This window comes from Ranitomeya variabilis, chromosome 5 (assembly GCF_051348905.1).
Source record: "Ranitomeya variabilis isolate aRanVar5 chromosome 5, aRanVar5.hap1, whole genome shotgun sequence".
NCBI classification, from domain to species: Eukaryota; Metazoa; Chordata; class Amphibia; order Anura; family Dendrobatidae; genus Ranitomeya; species Ranitomeya variabilis.
Genome location: NC_135236.1, coordinates 332,854,513 through 332,875,077, shown reverse-complemented (window position 1 = coordinate 332,875,077; position 20,565 = coordinate 332,854,513). Strand labels below are relative to the sequence as shown.

Genomic DNA, 20,565 nt, shown 5'->3' with positions numbered 1-20,565 from the left:
TAAAAAAACAAACAGCACATACTCACCAGCGCGTCCCCCAGCCTCTGCTTCCTGACACTGACTGAGCTCCGGCCCTAACAGCACAGCGGTGACGTCACCGCTGTGCTTTCACTTTCAGTTTAGGGCCGGGCTCAGTCAGTGTCAGGAAGCAGAGGCTGGGGGACGCGCTGGTGAGTATGTGCTGTTTGTTTTTTTAACTTTTACGCTGGTAACCAGGGTAAACATCGGGTTACTAAGCGCGGCCCTGCGCTTAGTAACCCGATGTTTACCCTGGTTACCAGTGTAAAATATCGCTGGTATCCTTGCTTTTGCTGTCAAACACGGCGATACACGGCGACCTAGCGACCAAATAAAGTGCAGACCTTCTAGCAGCGACCAGCAATTTCACAGCGGGATCCAGATCGCTGCTGCGTGTCAAATACAGCGATATCGCTATCCAGGTCGCTGCAACGTCACGGATCGCTGGCGATATCGCCTAGTGTGACGGTACCTTTACAGAAAACGTTTGACCTCTGTCATTGCCAACAAAGGATATATTACAAAGTATTGAGATGAAATTTTGTTTCTGACCAAATACTTATTTTCCACCATAATATGCAAATAAAATGATAAAAAAACAGACAATGTGATTTTCTGGATTTTTTTATCTCAGTTTGTCTCCCATAGTTGAGGTCTACCTATGATGTAAATTACAGACGCCTCTCATCTTTTTAAGTGGTGGAACTTAACCCCACTGTATATATATATATATATATATATATATATATATATATATATATATATATATATATATATATATATATATATATATATATATATATATATATACACACACACATATACATACACACAGTACAGACACACAGTACAGACCAAAAGTTTGGACACACCTCATTTAAAGATTTTTCTGTATTTTCATGACTATGAAAATTGTACATTCACACTGAAGGCATCAAAACTATGAATTAATACATGTGGAATTATATACTTAAAAAAGTGTGAAACAACTGAAATTATGTCTTATATTCTAGGCTCTTCAAAGTAGCCACCTTTTGCTTTGATGACTGCTTTGCACACTCTTGGAATTCTCTTGATGACCTTCAAGAGGTAGTCACCGGGAATGGTTTTCACTTCACAGGTGTGCCCTGTCAGATTAAGGGTACCATCACACAGTGCCATTTTCATCGCTACGACGGTACGATTCGTGACGTTCTAGCGATATTGTTACGATATCGCAGTGTCTGACACGCAGCAGCGATCAGGGACCCTGCTGAGAATCGTACGTCGTAGCAGATCGTTTGGAACTTTCTTTCGTCGCTTGATCACCCGCTGACATCGCTGGATCGTTGTGTGTGACACCGATCCAGCGATGTGTTCGCTTGTAACCAGGGTAAACATCGGGTAACTAAGCGCAGGGCCGCGCTTAGTAACCCGATGTTTACCCTGGTTACCAGCGTAAACGTAAAAAAAACAAACAGTACATACTCACATTCCGGTGTCTGTCCTCCGGCGTCTCAGCTTCTCTGCACTGTGAGCGCCTGCCGGCCGGAAAGCGAGCACAGCGGTGACGTCACCGCTCTGCTTTCCGGCTATGGTGCTTACACAGTGGAGAGAAGCAGAACTCCGGGGGACAGACACCGGAATGTAAGTATGTACGGTTTGTTTTTTTTACGTTTACGCTGGTAACCAGGGTAAACATCGGGTTACTAAGCGCGGCCCTGCGCTTAGTAACCCGATGTTTACCCTGGTTACCCGGGGACTTCGGCATCGCTCCAGCGCCGTGATTGCAAAGTGTGACCGTAGTCTACGACGCTGGAGCGATAATCATACGACGCTGCGACGTCACGGATCGTGCCGTCGTAGCGATCAAAATGGCACTGTATGACAGTACCCTAAGGCTATGTGCACACGTCAGGATTTTGTCAGGATTTTTCCTCAGGTTTTGTAGCCAAAACCAGGAGTGGAACAATTAGAGGAAAAGTATAATAGAAACATATGCACCACTTCTGCATTTATCACCCACTCCTGGTTTTGGCTACAAAACCTGAGGAAATAGCCTGACAAAATCCTGACAAAATCCTGACGTGTGCACATACCCTTAAAGGGAACCTGTCACCCCCCCCCAGTCGTTTCAAACTAAAAGAGCCACCTTGTGCAGCAGTAATGCTGCATTCTGACGAGGTGGCTCCTTTAGTTTTGGGTGCTGTAACTTGAGAAATAGTCAGTTTTATAATTTGTCTGAAATACCTGCTCCTCAGTCAAGTGGGCCGGCGTTTCCCCCCTGCTTCAGACAGCATATAGCTGTCACTCACATCTTCTTGGCGCCGCCTCCTCCTCACCGCTGTTTTCAAAAGTAGCCGGCGCCTGCGCTCTTTTCCCCTGCCTGGTGCAGGCGCAGTGATCGCTGGCCGTCGTTCCTCATATGCAGCCCAGCTGACTGCGCCTGCGCGGCCGCCCTGCCTGTGAATCCCAGCCCCGCAGTGACTTATGATTTATTTACATTACGGGGCTGGGAATTACAGGCAGGGCGGCCGCGCAGTCAGCTGGGCTGCATATGAGGAAAGACGGCCAGCACTCACTGCGCCTGCACCAGGCAGGGGAAAAGAGTGCAGGCGCCGGCTACTTTTGAAAACAGCGGTGAGGAGGAGGCGGCGCCCGGTGCCAAGAAGATGTGAGTGACAGCGGTGTGCTATCTGAAGCAGGGGGGAAACGCCGGCCCACTTGACTGAGGAGCAGGTATTTCAGACAAATTATAAAACTGATTATTTCTCAAGTTACAGCACCCAGACCTAAAAGGTGGCTCTTTTAGTTTGAAACGACTGGGGGGGGGGGGGTGACAGGTTCCCTTTAATAAGTGGGATTTCTTGCCTTATAAATGGGGTTGGGACCATCAGTTGTGTTGTGCAGAAGTCTGGTGGATACAGAGCTGATAGTCCTACTGAATAGACTGTTAGCTGCTTTTTTCTTGCCATGATACAAATTCTAAGTAAGGCCTCTTTCACACTAGCGTCGTGCACTGCACGTCGCTATGCGTCGTTTTGTAGAAAAAAACGTATCCTGCAAAATTGCTTGCAGGATGCGTTTTTTCTCCATAGACTTGCATTAGCGACGCAGTGCGACACTTTGCCACACGTCGCAACCGTCGCACGACGGTTGCGTCGGACCGTCGCCACAAAAAAACGTTACATGTAACGTTTTTTTGTGCGTCGTGACCGTCTTTTCCGACCGTGCATGCGCGGCCGGAACTCCGCCCCCGCTTCCCCGCACATCACAATGGGGCAGCGAATGCATTGTAAAACTGCATCCGCTGCCAAAGTTGTGCGGCGCTTTCACAGTTTGCGTCGGTGCGCCGCAACGTCGCATTGCGACGTGCAGTGCACGACGCTAGTGTGAAAGTAGCCTAAAGAAAAAGGAGTGGCCATCATTACTTTAAGAAATTAAGGTCAGTCAGTCCGAAAAAATTGGGAAAACTTTGAAAGTGTCCCCAAGTGCAGTGGAAAAAACTATCAAGCGCTACAAAGAAACTGGCTCACATGAGGACCGCCCCAGGAAAGGAAGACCAAGAGTCACCTCTGCTTCTGAAGATAAGTTTATCCGAGTCACCAGCCTCAGAAATTGCAGGTTAACAGCAGCTCAGATTAGAGACCAAGTCAATGCCACACAGAGTTCTAGCAGCAGACACATCTCTACAACAACTGTTAGGGCCCCTTTCCACTTGCGAGGAAAACGGACGAGTGCAATCCGATAAAAAATCGGATTGCACTCGGACCAATGTTAGTTAATAGGTGTCTTTTCATTTGCAATTTTTTTCTCAGCCGAAATCGGACTGAGAAAAATCTGGATCGGCTGAGAAAAAAAAATCGCAGCATGCTGCGTATTGCTGCGATTCTCGGACGAGACTCGCCAATGCAAGTCAAAGGGTGCGAGAAAAAAATTGCACAGCACTCGCACCATGCGAGTTCTGTCCGATTTTTACGCACCGGTGTCCTTTGAAAAGCCGGCAATTAAGCGCGGTGTACAGTAAAATCACACTGACAGGTTAGAATAGAATAGATATATACACATAGAATGTGTATATATACATATATATATATATATATATATATGTCAGTGAGACACCTATATATGTATATTTATATTTAATGCAGCGCTAGATAGCATAAAAGCCGCTAATTCAATTGCCGGCTTTTGCTCTCTCCTTCACAAACCCGACAGGATATGAGACATGGTTTACATACAGTAAACCATGTCATATCCCCCTTTTTTTTTGCATATTCCACACTACTAATGTTAGTAGTGTGTATGTGCAAAATTTGGCCGCTGTAGCTGCTAAAATAAAGGGTTAAATGGCGGAAAAAATTGGCGTGGGCTCCCGCGCAATTTTCTCCGCCAGAGTGGTAAAGCCAGTGACTGAGGGCAGATATTAATAGCCAGGAGAGGGTCCATGGTTATTGGCCCCCCCTGGCTACAAACATCTGCCCCCAGCCACCCCAGAAAAGGCACATCTGGAAGATGCGCCTATTCTGGCTCTTGGCCACTCTCTTCCCACTCCCGTGTAGCGGTGGGATTTGGAGTAATGAAGGGTTAATGTCACCTTGCTATTGTAAGGTGACATTAAGCCAGATTAATAATGGAGAGGCGTCAATTATGTCACCTATCCATTATTAATCCAATAGTACGAAATGGTTAATAAAACACACACACATTATTAAAAAGTATTTTAATGAAATAAACAAACAGGTTGTTTTAGTATTTTATTGCTCTCTCAATCCATCCAGAAGACCCTCGCTTGGCAAAATAATAAACCAACAATATACATACCTTCTGATGAACTGTCAGGTCCCACAAAGTAAATCCATCTGAAGGGGTTAAATCATTTTACAGCCAGGAGCTGCGCTAAAGCACTGCTCGTGGCTGTAAAAACCCCGGGTGCTGAAAGGAAAGCTGGGTGATCTGTACTTACATTGAGTCGCGGTGAGGCGCCCTCTGGTGGATGAACTCATATGAACTCGAGCGTGGGAACTTTTCCAAGGCTCCAGTTCATGAGTTCATCCACCAGAGGGCGCCTCACCGCGACTCAATGTAAGTACAGATCACCCAGCTTTCCTTTCAGCACCCGGGGTTTTTACAGCCATGAGCAGTGCTTTAGCGCAGCTCCTGGCTGTAAAATGATTTAACCCCTTCAGATGGATTTACTTTGTGGGACCTGACAGTTCATCAGAAGGTATGTGTATTGTTGGTTTATTATTTTGCCAAGCGAGGGTCTTCTGGATGGATTGAGAGAGCAATAAAATACTAAAACAACCTGTTTGTTTATTTCATTAAAATAATTTTTAATAATGTGTGTGTGTTTTATTAACCATTTCGTACTATTGGATTAATAATGGATAGGTGACATAATTGACGCCTCTCCATTAGTAATCTAGCTTAATGTCACCTTACAATAGCAAGGTGACATTAACCCTTCATTACCCCATATCCCACCGCTACACGGGAGTGGGAAGAGAGTGGCCAAGTGCCAGAATAGGCGCATCTTCCAGATGTGCCTTTTCTGGGGTGGCTGGGGCCAATAACCATGGACCCTCTCTAGGCTATTAATATCTGCCCTCAGTCACTGGCTTTACCACTCTGGCGGAGAAAATTGTGCGGGAGCCCACGCCAATTTTTTCCGCCATTTAACCCTTTATTTTAGCAGCTACAGCGGCCAAATTTTGCACATACACACTACTAACATTAGAAGTGTGTAATATGCAAATAAAAAGGGATATGAGATGGTATACTGTAACCATGTCTCATATCCTGTCGGGTTTGTGAAGGAGAGAGCAAAAGCCGGAAATTGAATTAGCGGCTTATATGCTATCTAGCGCTGCATTAAATATAAATATACATATATAGGTGTCTCACTGACAGAATATATATATATATATATATATATATATATATATATATATATATATATATATATTCTATGTGTATATATCTACTCTATTCTAACCTGTCAGTGTGATTTTACTGTACACAGCACTGATTTGCTGGCTTTTCAAAGGACACCGGTGCGTAAAAATCGGACAGCAATACGGATGTCATACGGATGTTGCGAAAAAAAAACAAACGCATGACACTCGCACGATTTTCCTCCGTTTTTTCGGTCCGTTAATCGGACCATTTTTTCGCTCGCAAGTGGAAAGGGACCCTTAAGAGGAGACTTTGTGCAGCAGGCCTTCATGGTAAAATAGCTGCTAGGAAACCACTGCTAAGGACAGGCAACAAGCAGGAGAGATTTGTTTGGGCTAAAGAACACAATGAAATGGACATTAGACCAGTGGAAATCTGTGCTTTGGTCTGATGAGTCCAAATTTGAGATCTTTGGTTCCAACCACCGTGTCTTTGTGCGACGCAGAAAAGGTGAACGGATGGACTCTACATGCCTGGTTCCCACCATGAAGCATGGAGGAGGAGGTGTGATGGTGTGGGGGTGCTAGGCTGGTGACACTGCTGGGGATTTATTCAAAATTGAAGGCATACTGAACCAGCATGGCTACCACAGCATCTGGCAGCAGCATGCTATTCCATCCGGTTTGCGTTTAGTTGGACCATCATTTCTTTTTCAACAGGACAATGACCCCAAACACACCTCAAGGTTGTGTAAGGGCTATTTGACCAAGAGTGAGAGTGATGGGGTGCTACGCCAGATGACCTGGCCTCCACAGTCACCAGATCTGAACCCAATCGAGATGGTTTGGGGTGAGCTGGACCGTAGAGTGAAGGCAAAAGGGCCAACAAGTGCTAAGCATCTCTGGGAACTCCTTCAAGATTGTTGGAAGACCATTCCCGGTGACTACCTCTTGAAGCTCATCAAGAGAATGCCAAGAGTGAGCAAAGCAGTCATCAAAGCAAAAGGTGGCTACTTTGAAGAACCTAGAATATAAGACACATTTTCAGTTGTTTCACACTTTTTTGTTAAGTATATAATTCCACACGTGATAGTTCACAGTTTTGATGCCTACAGTGCGAATGTACAATTTTCATAGACATGAAAATACAGAAAAATCTTTAAATGAGGTGTCTCCGAACTTTTGGTCTGTACTGATAGAGATATATATATATATATATATATATATATATATATATATATATAGATATATATATATATATATATATAGATATATATATATATATATATATATATATATAGATATATATATATATATATATATATATATATATATATATATATATACACATATACACATATACACATATACACATATACACATACACCGTGCCTACAAGTAGTATTCAGCCCCCTGCAGATTTAGCAGGTTTACACATTTGGAATTAACTTGGCATTGTGACATTTGGACTGTAGATCAGCCTGGAAGTGTGAAATGCACTGCAGCAAAAAAGAATGTTATTTCTTTATTATTTTTTTTTTAAATTGTGAAAAGTCTTTTCAGAGGGTCATTTATTATTCAACCCCTCAACCCACCAGAATTCTGTTTGGTTCCCCTAAAGTATTAAGAAGTAGTTCAGGCACAAAGAACAATGAGCTTCACATGTTTGGATTAATTATCTCTTTTTCCAGCCTTTTCTGACTATTTATTATTATTATTTAAGACCCTCCCCAAACTTGTGAACAGCACTCATACATGGTCAACATGGGAAAGACAAAGGAGCATTCCAAGGCCATCAGAGACAAGATCGTGGAGGGTCACAAGGCTGGCAAGGGGTACAAAACCCTTTCCAAGGAGTTGGGCCTACCTGTCTCCACTGTTGGGAGCATCATCCGGAAGTGGAAGGCTTATGGAACTACTGTTAGCCTTCCATGGCCTGGACAGCCTTTGAAAGTTTCCTCCCGTGCCGAGGCCAGGCTTGTCCGAAGAGTCAAGGCTAACCCAAGGACAACAAGGAAGGAGCTCCGGAAAGATCTCATGGCAGTGGGGACATTGGTTTCAGTCAATACCATAAGTAACGTACTCCACCGCAATGGTCTCCGTTCCAGACGAGCCCGTAAGGTACCTTTACTTTCAAAGCGTCATGTCAAGGCTCGTCTACAGTTTGCTCATGATCACTTGGAGGACTCAGACTGACTGGTTCAAGGTTCTCTGGTCTGATGAGACCAAGATCGAGATCTTTGGTGCCAACCACACACGTGACGTTTGGAGACTGGATGGCACTGCATACGACCCCAAGAATACCATCCCTACAGTCAAGCATGGTGGTGGCAGCATCATGCTGTGGGGCTGTTTCTCAGCCAAGGGGCCTGGCCATCTGGTCCGCATCCATGGGAAGATGGATAGCACAGCCTATCTGGAGATTTTGGCCAAGAACCTCCGCTCCTCCATCAAGGATCTTAAGATGGGTCGTCATTTCATCTTCCAACAAGACAATGACCCAAAGCACACAGCCAAGAAAACCAAGGCCTGGTTCAAGAGGCAAAAAATCAAGGTGTTGCAGTGGCCTAGTCAGTCTCCTGACCTTAACCCAATTGAAAACTTGTGGAAGGAGCTCAAGATTAAAGTCCACATGAGACACCCAAAGAACCTAGATAACTTGGAGAAGATCTGCATGGAGGAGTGGGCCAAGATAACTCCAGAGACCTGTGCCGGCCTGATCAGGTCTTATAAAAGACGATTATTAGCTGTAATTGCAAACAAAGGTTATTCCACAAAATATTAAACCTAGGGGTTGAATAATAATTGACCCACACTTTTATGTTTAAAATTTATAAAAATTTAACTGAGCAACAAAACTTTTTGGTTTGTAAGATTTATGCATCTGTTAATAAATCCTGCTCTTGTTTGAAGGCTCTAACTTATTTGCATCTTATTAAACCTGCTAAATCTGCAGGGGGTTGAATACTACTTGTAGGCACTGTATATATATATATATACCAAACCAAGAACTCCTGGGCCAATCCGGGGTGATCAGAATGACCAGCACCCCTTCCACCTTGATCTTTTTCAACAGCTTGAAAAGCAAGGGAAGGGGTGGGAACCGATAGGGGAGCACGAACTGCGACCAAGGAATGGCCAGAGCGTCAACACCACTGCGAGAGGATCGCGGGACCTTGGGACGACCCGAGGGACCTTCCTGTTCAATCGGGACGCCGTGAGGTCCACTTTCGGAGTCCCCCATCGAAGAGCAATCCGAAAGGAGACCTCCTGAAGTAAGGACCATTCCCCTGCCGCGAGGCCCTCGCGGCTGAGGAAGACGGTGGCCTAAATGTCCACGCTGGGGACATGCACTGCGGATCTCACCAGGACCGTTGCCTCTGCCCAAAGGAGGATCCTGGAAACCTCGGCCGAGGCCAGAGAAACTCCGAGTCCACCCCTGGTGGTTGACATATGCCACTGCTGTGGCATTGTCTGGATCCAAATTGGCAGGCTCCTGAAAATCCTTACCCAGTGAAGGAAAGACAGAAAGATGATCCAGAACTCGAGGACAATGATCGACAGAGAGGACTCCTGCGTCGATCAACAACCCTGAAAAAAAAACAGGTTACAAAGCCCCGTGCCTCAGCCGAGCAGGCTGGCGTCCGTCGCCACCACCTGCCAGAGAACTGGAAGGAAGGATCTGCTGTGAAGGATCTGCTCTGGGATAAGAGAAGTGACCTCGGCCGCCAGTCGAGGAACCGTTTGACCCGGGAGAAAACTGGATCGGACGATGCAGGGAGAAGACAGGCCTGTCCCCCTGTGATACAATAGCCTGCTGAAGAAGAAGTCTTGAATGAAATGGGAGAAGGGAAATCGCTTCCGATGTTGCAACCAACCTCCCCAGGACCATCATGGCCCATCGGAAAGGAGGGAAGCCGAGAACCCTGGAGCAAGCGAACTTCCCGACGAAGGAGGGATATCTTGTCTTCGGGAAGGAAGACTCTGGTCCGACAAGTGTCAAAGAACATGCCCAGAAATACGAGGCGCTGAGAAAGAACAAGACGGGACTTCTTCCTGTTGACGAGCCACCCGCAACGGCTAGAGTGTCGGGGAGGATGGATAGACTTTCGGGAGCCTGAAACCGAAATTCCTGAGCCTCCATGGAAGCGATTACTGAACGAGGGGATTTCATCCTGAAGTGTCTCAGACGAAACTTCCTGTTCAGCAATTTGAGATCCAGACTGGGACGAACCTTGTTGCGCATCAGAGAAAGCCTCGCCTGACTCCGGAGGGAAGGACCAGGGGGAAGTCGACCACAGAGAAGGACCGTGGGGCGAGATGGACCGAGAAGAGAACTCAGACCGGCGTTCCTGTCTGGATCTTTCGCGGCCTGTATTGGAAGTCTCGGACGGAGCTTCTTGCGACCCGCTGGCTACTACGGAAGTCTGCAGGGGCAACTGATCGAGCACGGACACAAGGGTCTGGGACACCAATGTGAGATCCGCTACTGATAGAGACAGAGAGGAGGACCAGCCTGGGGTGGGGACTTCGCTCTGAGGCGGAGCAGCAGGGGGGGGTCGTGGGCGGTGAGCATAATGTGGGTTGCTGCAGGCCTGCCTGAGGAAAGCTTGCGGTTATAAGACGAACATGCAAAGTGTTTCACTAAGGCACAGGAAGTAGGGAAAAAGGAAGCCGGGAATGACCTTCCTTAAAGTTAGACCGAACGGGCCCGAGGAAAATGTCTGAAGGTTAGTGGACAGGGGGGCAGGGGAGAGTGTCAGTCTGCAGTGCAGGGCTACTCACGGCAGACGCTGCGGTTTCCAGATGGAAGGCTGCCCGGCTTGGAAGATGCTCCTCAGGAACGATAGCCCCTAGGAGAACAGGCAGTCACATCTGGGGCACCCTTTTGTCCGAAACTTGCTGCATGCGAGGACGCCGGAAAATTTGCGGTCATAAGCTGCGAAGAAAACGTTCCTGGCGCTGAACTCCGGCTGCACGGGGAGTGGTGGGCGGGGCTAAACGCCAGGCCAGGAGCACCAAGATGGCGCCGGTGGGCGGAGCTCACCGATGATTGTCGGGTGGGAGAAAAGCCCGTCCAAGGGAAAGGAGGTGGGAGGAGTTGCGGTGCCAGAAGTAGGCCCCGGTAGAAGCCGCGGCGGTGGGAGAAGCGTGGACGCGGGGAAAAAGCGGCGCGGCAGCCGCGCCATGACAAAAAGGCACGGTGCGGCCGGAGGAGAAAGGGTCAGAAAGGGATAGTGCGGCCGCAGGTGGAAAAGCGGCGCGGCTACCGTAAGGCCGCCGCGCCGGGCAGAAACAGTGCGGCCGCAGGGGGAAGCGGCTGCCTGCATGGCCGCCGGGCCAGAACATAGTGCGGCCAGGGGACAAAGGCAGCGTGGTCGACTGCAAGGCCACCGCGCCGGAGAACAGCGCGGTCGCCACACAATGGAAGGGACGGGAAAACGCCGACCAGGCCAAGACAGCCTGGAAAAAGAAATCCCAAGGGACCCCCAAACGACCACCCCGGAACTGAGGAGGGACCTAGAGGCACTTCGAGGGTAGGAATACTCACCTAAAACATCCCACGCCGTCCTTACTAACCTCCATGCGGGGAAAATACCAGACGTCCAGGGAGCTGATGGACGTCCTCGTCTCCTCCAACCGACAGGCTCTGGTGGGCGAGTGGGTGGGGGACGGATGCAGGACCGGACTTCTGAGCACGCTTGTGTACTAGGATCTTGGTCCTGCTGTGGAATCTATGAGGATACGGGGTGGCAGTCAACGCCGTACTCATAGTCCGTATTGTGGGACTACAGGTGTGGCTGTTCACCCTGTATCCCTCCGGAAAACCTGAAAGAAAACGACGCACATTGAGGTAGATAAGGGTCTAATGAAAGACCCGTGTTCACCTCCTACTGACACTAAGCTAAACTGAATATCCTACTTCCTGTCGGTAGGGTGTACACTGCAGAGGAGGAGCTAACTTTTTTATTTGCATAGTGTCAGCCTCCTAGTGGCAGCAGCATACACCCACGGTTCCTGTGTCCCCCAATGAAAGGCGATAGAGAAATCCAATTTACTTCAGCAAGCACTGGATATTTTATATCCGTTGTTTTTTGTTTTACCCACACGTTATCTAATGTACCATGTAAGACTGACAGATCGGATAGGGTGATCGGGTAACCTGACCACATGGCATCACTTAATCCGTGTTATTACACCTTATTTCAGATCATTTAATGATTCACTTTGAGTAGGACCTGATGTGACCGGTAATGTCATGCTGGTCCTTGTGCAAACCCAGTGTTTTGTAAATGAACTTCAGGTCCTTCAGTCACTAATTATGCTGAATAGATCGCGGTCTCTCATTGTACCATCACCATTTAAAAATCCCCTTGATTCCACCCCTTGACGAAGCCGATGCGAAACATGAGTCTGGCGTAGACAGCAACAGGGTAGTGTCTGATAAATATCAACTTATCCTTAATATGGTCTAAAATACTACACTTTATAGGAACAAATCCCACAATGTCTCATGATATAATCAATTTAGCAATAATGGATCTTTATATTAAATAGGGGAACATCATACCTTTTAGTATTTGCCATTTTCATATTAAATTTCTCATTTTTTACTTACCTTGCACTAGCCACCTTATTTAATTTCAGATTTAACTGAATGAATGAACCCGTTACACTATTTAGCTTGTTTTGTGCATAGCAAGACATACAATTTTATATCTGCACCACTTACACTTTAATATGTTCTTGTTTGGACGAAGTCTTTTCCACTTATTTGTTTTCATTAAATGTGCATAATAAAATTTATTTTGAATAGTTATAGTAGTGGGTGCGATTGTTTCTTATAGGATGTTTAATTGTCAATGATCATCACACCAAACAGAATTTTGTGTTCTTACTGACGCTCTGTAGCTTTGGACATGTACTGTAGGTTCTCACTAGGCTGTGGAACATGACACCCAAGTGAGCTGCAGTCAGTCCTGTGTGACCAGTTTGTTTTCAGAGTGAATAGTGAGTTCAGGAGGTAGGTGGAAAGGAAAAAGTAAGTGGAGAAGGAAACAGATTTTTCTGATAAGACATAATACAAAGTTTCTTATATTTGCCTGTTCTACTGATTTATGCAAAGTTTGTTAAAAGTACAGTTTCCTTTCAACCTTTAACAAAATAATAGGCTTTATGAATATATAACAGATAAAAAAAATGATCAAGTGCCATACCACACCACCTCCGAAGGACCGATCCCAGTTGCCAATCAATGTGTTTGCCACCATGAGTGGAATTGTATCTGGATGAGACCAACCAACAGCTTCAACAGAAATAGCAATATGGGCAAGTGGCATTTTATCATCACATACACGAATCTATAATGGAAGGAAAAAAAACTAGGTGATTTATCGCTGTGGTAGGGAAAATAGATGACATTCTTCTAATATCTAACTATGTGTCATTTGAAGCTGCACCAAATCCTATGACAGTACGTCTGACAGAAGCTGAACTGTCTGGCAGTTGTGTGTGTATACGTGTGGTATTGATGTACTGTATTTGGCGATTCCAGCCAAGTAGAAAGAAGCCAGAACACAACATACCAGCAACTTCAAATAATATTTCAGTGTAGACACAACCTTTTCATATTGTTTATGTATACTATGGCCCTTTATTTTGTGCAACTATATTAATCCCTTTATCCACAGGCAATTTTTTCGCTTTTATTTTTCCTCCCCTTCTTCCAAGAGCCATAACTTTTATCAGAGGGCTTGTTGTTATCGAGACAAGTTGTATTTTAGAATGACCCCATTCATTCTACCACACAGTGTATGGGAAAACGAGAAAAAAATTCCAAGTGTGTTCAAATTGCAAAAAAAAGTGCAATTTCACAATTATTGCACTTTTATTATATTATATAAAACATGTATAGGTCATTTTTTTAATTATTATTTAAATAATTTTCCAAGACGAAGAAGAGCGAAACGTGCGTCGGGTCAGAGGGACACCATAGTATCCACCGGAACTTCTGCAATACAGGCATACATATTCCATTTTCTGCTATTTCAACATCTGACGATCCTAGCAAACCGTGGCACTGCATTTTTCTTTGCGGTTAGCAGATATCCAGCCGTTGGTACATTAACAGGCAGGCATATAAACCTTTCCACGTAGGAATGCTTATATAGCAGCCATTATACACTTGTTTTTTACCATGTTCCTTCCTTTGATATCTTATGGATATTGTATTTGCACTTTATACAATCAATTTTTTTCTACCTTTCATAGATCAGTTCTTGTACTTTTTATAGGCATAATATTAGGTAGATTGTATCTAATCACTACGGCATGCTTTTCTAGTATTTGTTTTGTTATTTTTTTTATTAACTATTTATGATTGGTAGAATATAAAATTGTATATTCATAACCCCTGGTATACTGTGAATGGAGTTCCTCTTATCTAGCACCTTTGTTATATATATTTTTTTATATTTTTAAAGTAAGAAACCCAACCTAAGGGTATGGGTAATAGAATTTTGGACAAATTTGTGTGATAATTTTCTGAGACCTCTAACATTTTAATTTTTTTCGGATATAAGGCTGTTTAAGGGCTTATTTTTTTGCACCCCTAGCTGACAATATTATTCATACCATTTGAGGGCATTTTGATAACTTTTCAGTGCATTTTTTTTGCAATGTTGTGGTGGCTAAAAACAAAACATACAGGTGCTTCTCACAAAATTAGAATATTATCAAAAAGTTAATTTATTTCAGTTCTTCAATACAAAAAGTGAAACTCATATTAGATAGTCATTATAAACAGAGTGATCTATTTCAAGTGTTTATTTATGTTGATGTTGATGATTATGGCTTACAGCCAATGAAAATCCAAAAGTCATTATCTCAGTAAATTAGAATACTTTATAACACCAGCTTGAAAAATAATTTTATAATCTGAAATGTTGACCTACTGAAATGTATGTTCAGTAAATGCACTCAATACTTGGTCTGGGCTCCTTTTACATCAATTACTGCATCAATGCGGCATATCATGCAGGCAGGCCTGTGGCACTGCTGAGGTGTTATGGAAGCCCAGGTTGCTTTGATAGCAGCCTTCAGCTCATCTGCGTTGTTGTGTCAGGTATCTCATCTTCCTCTTGACAATACCCCATAGATTCTTTATGGAGTTAAGGTTAGGCGAGTTTGCTGGCCAATCAAGCACAGCGATACTGTTATTTATAAACCAGGTATTGGTACTTTCGGCAGTGTGGACAGATGCCAAGTCCTGCTGGAGAATGAAATTTCCATCTCCAAAAAGCTTGCTGGCAGAGGAAAGCATGAAGTGCTCTAAAATTTCCTGGTAGACGGCTGCACTGACTTAGGTCTTGATAAAACACAGCAGACCTACACCACCACATTACATGGCTCCCCAAACCTGTTGATGGCAGAGAAGTATGCATGCGCAGGAGCGTGATGCCGGGGAGCCATGAAGCAAGCAGGAGGGCTGCATCGCAAGAAGATGGGAAGAGCCAGACCAGGACCTGCAACACCCCTCGGACCGGACCGCCTTGCAGGTGAGTATAATAAAACTTACTTTTCTTCTCTGGCAGGTCGGATTGGGGGCTTATCTATAGAGAATTATAGAACGCTGTAGATAAGCCCTGAAAGGTGATGGCCGTATCTTATATCAGCCAAACCTGATGACAGGTTCACTTTAAGGCCCCATACACACGTTCAGGAATTGATGCAGAAAATTCCTGTGAAAATCCGGACATTTCTGCCAGATTTCCGCATAAAAACCGCATGCGTTTTTTTGCGCGTTTTTTGCGCGGTTTTGACGCGGTTTTGACGCGTTTTTGATGCGGTTTTTCCCAAACATTTCCCAATGCATTAGACAGTGGGAAAACCGCGAAAAAACCGCAAAATTAATGAGCATGTCCGGTTTTTTACCGCAATGCGTTTTTCATGCGGAAAAACGCACATCATGTGCACAGAAAGTGCGGATTTCATTAAAAATGATAGGATGCTTAATGTATGCAGATTATTTGCGGTTTTATAGCGTTTTTATAGCGCAAAAACGCTAAAAAACCGCAAATAATCTGCACTGTGTGAACATAGCCTAATAGTTGAAGCTATTATGATCCGATCACTTGGGCTATACATAGCAGTGCATCAGAAGACCCTTAACTGACAAGCCATAGATGTCTTTTTTTTCCCCAAGGATGTCCTCTATTGCGATGTCAGGCATTGCAATGTCCTCTAAGGCATAGCGAATCACTTACCTCACTACCTGTGAAGGTGCATAGTGGTAGAGCCTCTCCTTTATATGTAGCAGGAAGGTTACCAAAATGATACTTTGCTAAGTCATGCAGCTGATCATGAGAAATGCCTGAAACCAAGAATAGAAATAGAAACATTCATATATCAAGTTGATTGAACATACTACAGACTGTGCCTGTTTATAGAAGTGTCATGTTAAAGCTACTCCAGAACACTTACCACCAGCAGCAGCCAAAACAATCCTAGGCCCTTTATAGTGTGTCGTTATATATTCCACCAAGTCATTCCGGTTTATAGATCTGTAACCATAATATGTATGAAATAAGTATACACCATGCACATATAGGATTCTTACATTAATTGTAACAGTGAGTAAAATAAAGGGAAATATAATTATAGAAGTCACAAAGGACTTTGACAGGGTCCTATATACAGTAAACATAACCAGCAGGACGTCCTTCTTTGAATGAATTTCCAGATCTTATAGGTGTAGCAATCCTTTAAAATTATACTAACAGAAAGAAACAATCCTAACAGTTAGGCCAATCAGTCTGTGTATGAGCCATGGCTGGTGGTCTCCCGACATTAACTCAACAGCCTCAAAGCCACATATAAGGCTATGGAATCGTGAGATCTGTGGCCAGTCCATACAAAAACGTCGGAATTTGGCCACAAACCCCACTGATTTAAACTTGTGAAACGGCTATAAAAGACTAGAGACTTTAAATTTCCGTCATTAATAAATAAGTGCGATGAATGTAGCATGTGAAAATGTGTGCACAGACATGCATAAAGATAATATATAAAGAATATTTCATGAGGTTTAAAAATGTAACATATCTAAAAATTAATACCTGCATTTAAGACCAAAATCCTGATAATGAAAAATAGCAGAACACTAGTCAGGATCTGGGTAAATCTACCCATATGTGGGCAAGTTATGACCGCGCCTACCTGATGTTCTCCGTAGGTCCCAGGATGGTTCTGCCCAGGGCGGTATTGTGATAGGCAGTAGCGTGTAGGTAGTCAAAGACCACTTCCTGCAGATTAGTCTCCACTTCCTGCATCTCACGTAGGATGACTCCTCTTTCACGCTCAATCTCCGCTTCACCCAAGGTGCTGTTCTGTATAATGTCTGCCAGGATCTCCACAGCTGTGAATACATTGCAAATGAAAGGACTGAGCAACCAATGTCCCGTAGGTCGGCTTCTTGTACTTACACTGGGACTAACGATGAACATTCAATAAGGGCTTGGTCTTAGTGCATCCCTTTAAGAACACATTTTGGCAGCACCTTCTACATCTTGATAACTTATTGACCCAGGCTGTTTAAATACTGCAATGTATTATAACGTGTGTAACACAATAACACATTTATTTATTTTTAAAAAGTCTCAATTTATATCCTTTCAAAATATACCCCCACTGATAAACAGCTGATATGGCCGCTGTAACCAAACACATAGTTACAATCCAGGACCCCCAAGAGTTCCCCTGCAATGAAAGGTGGTATTTACTAAGGCAAATGAAAAGGGGTTGTAGAACTAATCACTTGCATCAGGTTTATACTTCTGACATGGAAGCAAGCGAAGAACAGAATGCAGAAACACTAATGGGAACTCCGCTTTGGTGGGATTTTCTTTTAATATATTACAGATATAGTTAATGAAAAATGACAGGCACTATAGCACATGCAATGGACTGATATCCTTGTTTTGACAGCAATGTTTTCACCAGGAACAGATAAAGCCAAGTAAAAAAGTAAAATAAAAAAAAGATTTTTATATAGTTGATCATCATTTATTACAGAATATGTCATCATAAAATGACCTTTTGTTCATATCAAGGCTTTATATTAAATGTCATTTTTTCATAAAGTTTTATTCCGATAACTATATAAAAAACAAACTTGAAATCTTGCAGTTTTCACATTGGCTACTAGGCCTTATACTAGACTCATACTTCATGTTCTGTACAGATGACTTTTCAGCAGTCTCATTATCATCACAAAAAGTGAAAAACAGCACTCCCTTGAAAGTATATAGGCAGCCACTATGCCCTGCAGATACTTCAGTTACATCCTGTTGCTGCAGCTATTAGGTGCATTTCTGAGCGTTTTTCTACAACACTGTGACTATTTGTGAACAAGGCTCGGGAGGAGACGAAACTTCAAGTTTGACAGTCACATTTTGTGTGAAAAGTCACACTACCTTTTGTTCAATTACACAACATATTCACTGCATAATTCTTGGATTTAAATTCTCTCCAATTGAACACTTTCAAAAGAATGCCGTTTTTCACTTTTTGGATTACTTTTTGCTTAGGAGCACTTCTCCTACAACACCAAGTTCTGAGCTTTTCCTTTTATATTTCATGATCATCATAGACAGCATCACAGTGACAGGTAACACAGAAACCGACATTCACAAAAAGTGATGTTACTGTTCCCCTCGTTCCCCTTTGTTCACCTATGCAATGATTAGAGCATGCTGAGATAATGCTTCCACACACACTGGGGCCAATCTACTGCTGCTAACGTCCATTTGAAGAAAGGGAAGCAGTAGTGTAATATTAGGCCTGGTGGCCAGTAGTAAAATTGTAGGGTACACACACACTATAAGAAAATAAATACAAAATACATTTGAATATAAAAACCTGATTTAACCAATAGGTGATTTTCTGATAAAGGAAATATGTTAACAGGCCAGTCTAAATGGGTTTTAATTTATTCTTGAATTATTGAAAAAAAAATAATATTTTGATCAAATACCTCTAGGCAGATCTTTGGAAAATGCCTTTGCGTAATATACAGTCTGTTCTCTTGATGTATATGCATTCAAGTGAGCGCCCATGTTTTCTATCTCAAGCTCCAGATCCAGTTGGGAACGTTTTTTTGTTCCCTATAACAAAAAAACAAAGTGTTAAGAGTCGATATGTAGAAAAGTGTGCTACTACGCAAACATAACATATGAGAAACAAAACCAGTAACATGGGTGACGTCACTGTGCATATATACCTATTAGGCCAGGAAAATGGTGCGCAATATGGAACGGTATGTGAGCATGTGTGTTTGTGACATCTTACAAATGGAAATTGTAGACACTTCAAGATCTAATAGCGGCATGTGACAAATTGGTTTTTATTTTTAACACATTCCCTAATGTATAGTTATTGAATGGCTTTTGTCCTACTTTTTATTTTAAATCTGATAATTAATTTTGTATTATTTTTTTACACACATAGAAATAGAACAAAATTAACAACCCCCATAACTTGGCAGCTTTTCCCCAATGGAAACCTGAATGGCTGCAGCGGTCACTTGATTGCCCCTGTGAATACCTACTCACTGACAGCACACTACACACACTCATACAATGAAGACTGGCAGCACTCCCATCTCAAAATCTGGATTTATTCCATGCCCATGTACATAACATGTCAGCTTTGGCAATGAATCTTTTTCAAGTGAACAAAATAGCGCTAGAAACATCCTTAAATCGAAACATATAAGGCCATGTTCACACTTTGCGGTTTTTACCGCGGATCCGCAGCGATTTTGATGCTGCGGGTCCGCAGCAGTTTCCATAGCGTTTACATTAACATGTAAACCCTATGGAAACCGCAAACCGCTGTGCACATGCTGCGGGAAAAACCGTGCAGAAACGCAGCGGTTTAAAACCCGCAGCATGTCACCTCTTTGTGCAGAATCGCTGCGATTCTGCACCCATAGAAATGCATTGAACCGCTTACTTCCCGCATGGGGCTGTGCCCACGTTGCGGGAAGTAAGCGGATAATGTGCGGGTGGTACCCGGGGTGGAGGAGAGGAGACTCTCCTCCAGGCCCTGGGAAGCATAAATAGTGTAAAAAAAAAAAGAATTAAAATAAAAAATGATGTTATACTCACCTCTCAGCGCTGCCCGCGGCCGGCCGGTCTTCGGTTTGCTGTGCGAGCAGGACCTGCGGTGACGTCGCGGTCACATGACCGTGATGACACGAAGGTCCTTCTCGCACAGCATCTTTGGAACCGGAGCGCCGGGTGCAGCGCCCAGGAGATCCGGACATCAGAGGGTGAGTATAACCAATTTTTATTATTTTTATCATTACTATTGATGCTGCATATTGCTGCATATGCAGCATCAATAGTACCGGAGTAATCCCGCAGCGGAAACCGCGGAACAAACCGCAATAAATCTGCAGGGATAACCGCAGCGGTTTTGCCCTGCAGATTTATCAATTCCGCTGTGGGATAAACCTGCAGAGCACACCGCAAAGTGTGAACATGGCCTAAATATGTTTTCATTTTATTTTATTTTTATTACACCACCTTGGGATCGACATTAACTTTTAAAGTAGGCAGAAAAGCCCCATTAACCATTATAATCAGTTCATGCAAAAATTGGTCAAAAA

At 43.8% G+C, this 20,565-nt stretch overlaps 1 protein-coding gene across 4 annotated transcripts in view; it reads right to left on the bottom strand.

The window, feature by feature from the left end:
• PMPCB (peptidase, mitochondrial processing subunit beta) overlaps nt 1-20,565 on the bottom strand; it is a 71,269-nt gene that overhangs the window by 16,707 nt on the left and 33,997 nt on the right. For all 4 annotated transcript variants that reach the window (XM_077264725.1, XM_077264727.1, XM_077264728.1 and 1 more), the window contains exons 4-8: nt 18,928-19,057; nt 17,112-17,310; nt 16,377-16,456; nt 16,160-16,266; nt 13,112-13,255 (exon numbers count right to left, since the gene is read on the bottom strand). In XM_077264725.1, the coding sequence (XP_077120840.1) occupies nt 13,112-13,255; nt 16,160-16,266; nt 16,377-16,456; nt 17,112-17,310; nt 18,928-19,057 (660 nt within the window). The remainder of the gene's footprint in view (nt 1-13,111; nt 13,256-16,159; nt 16,267-16,376; nt 16,457-17,111; nt 17,311-18,927; nt 19,058-20,565) is intronic.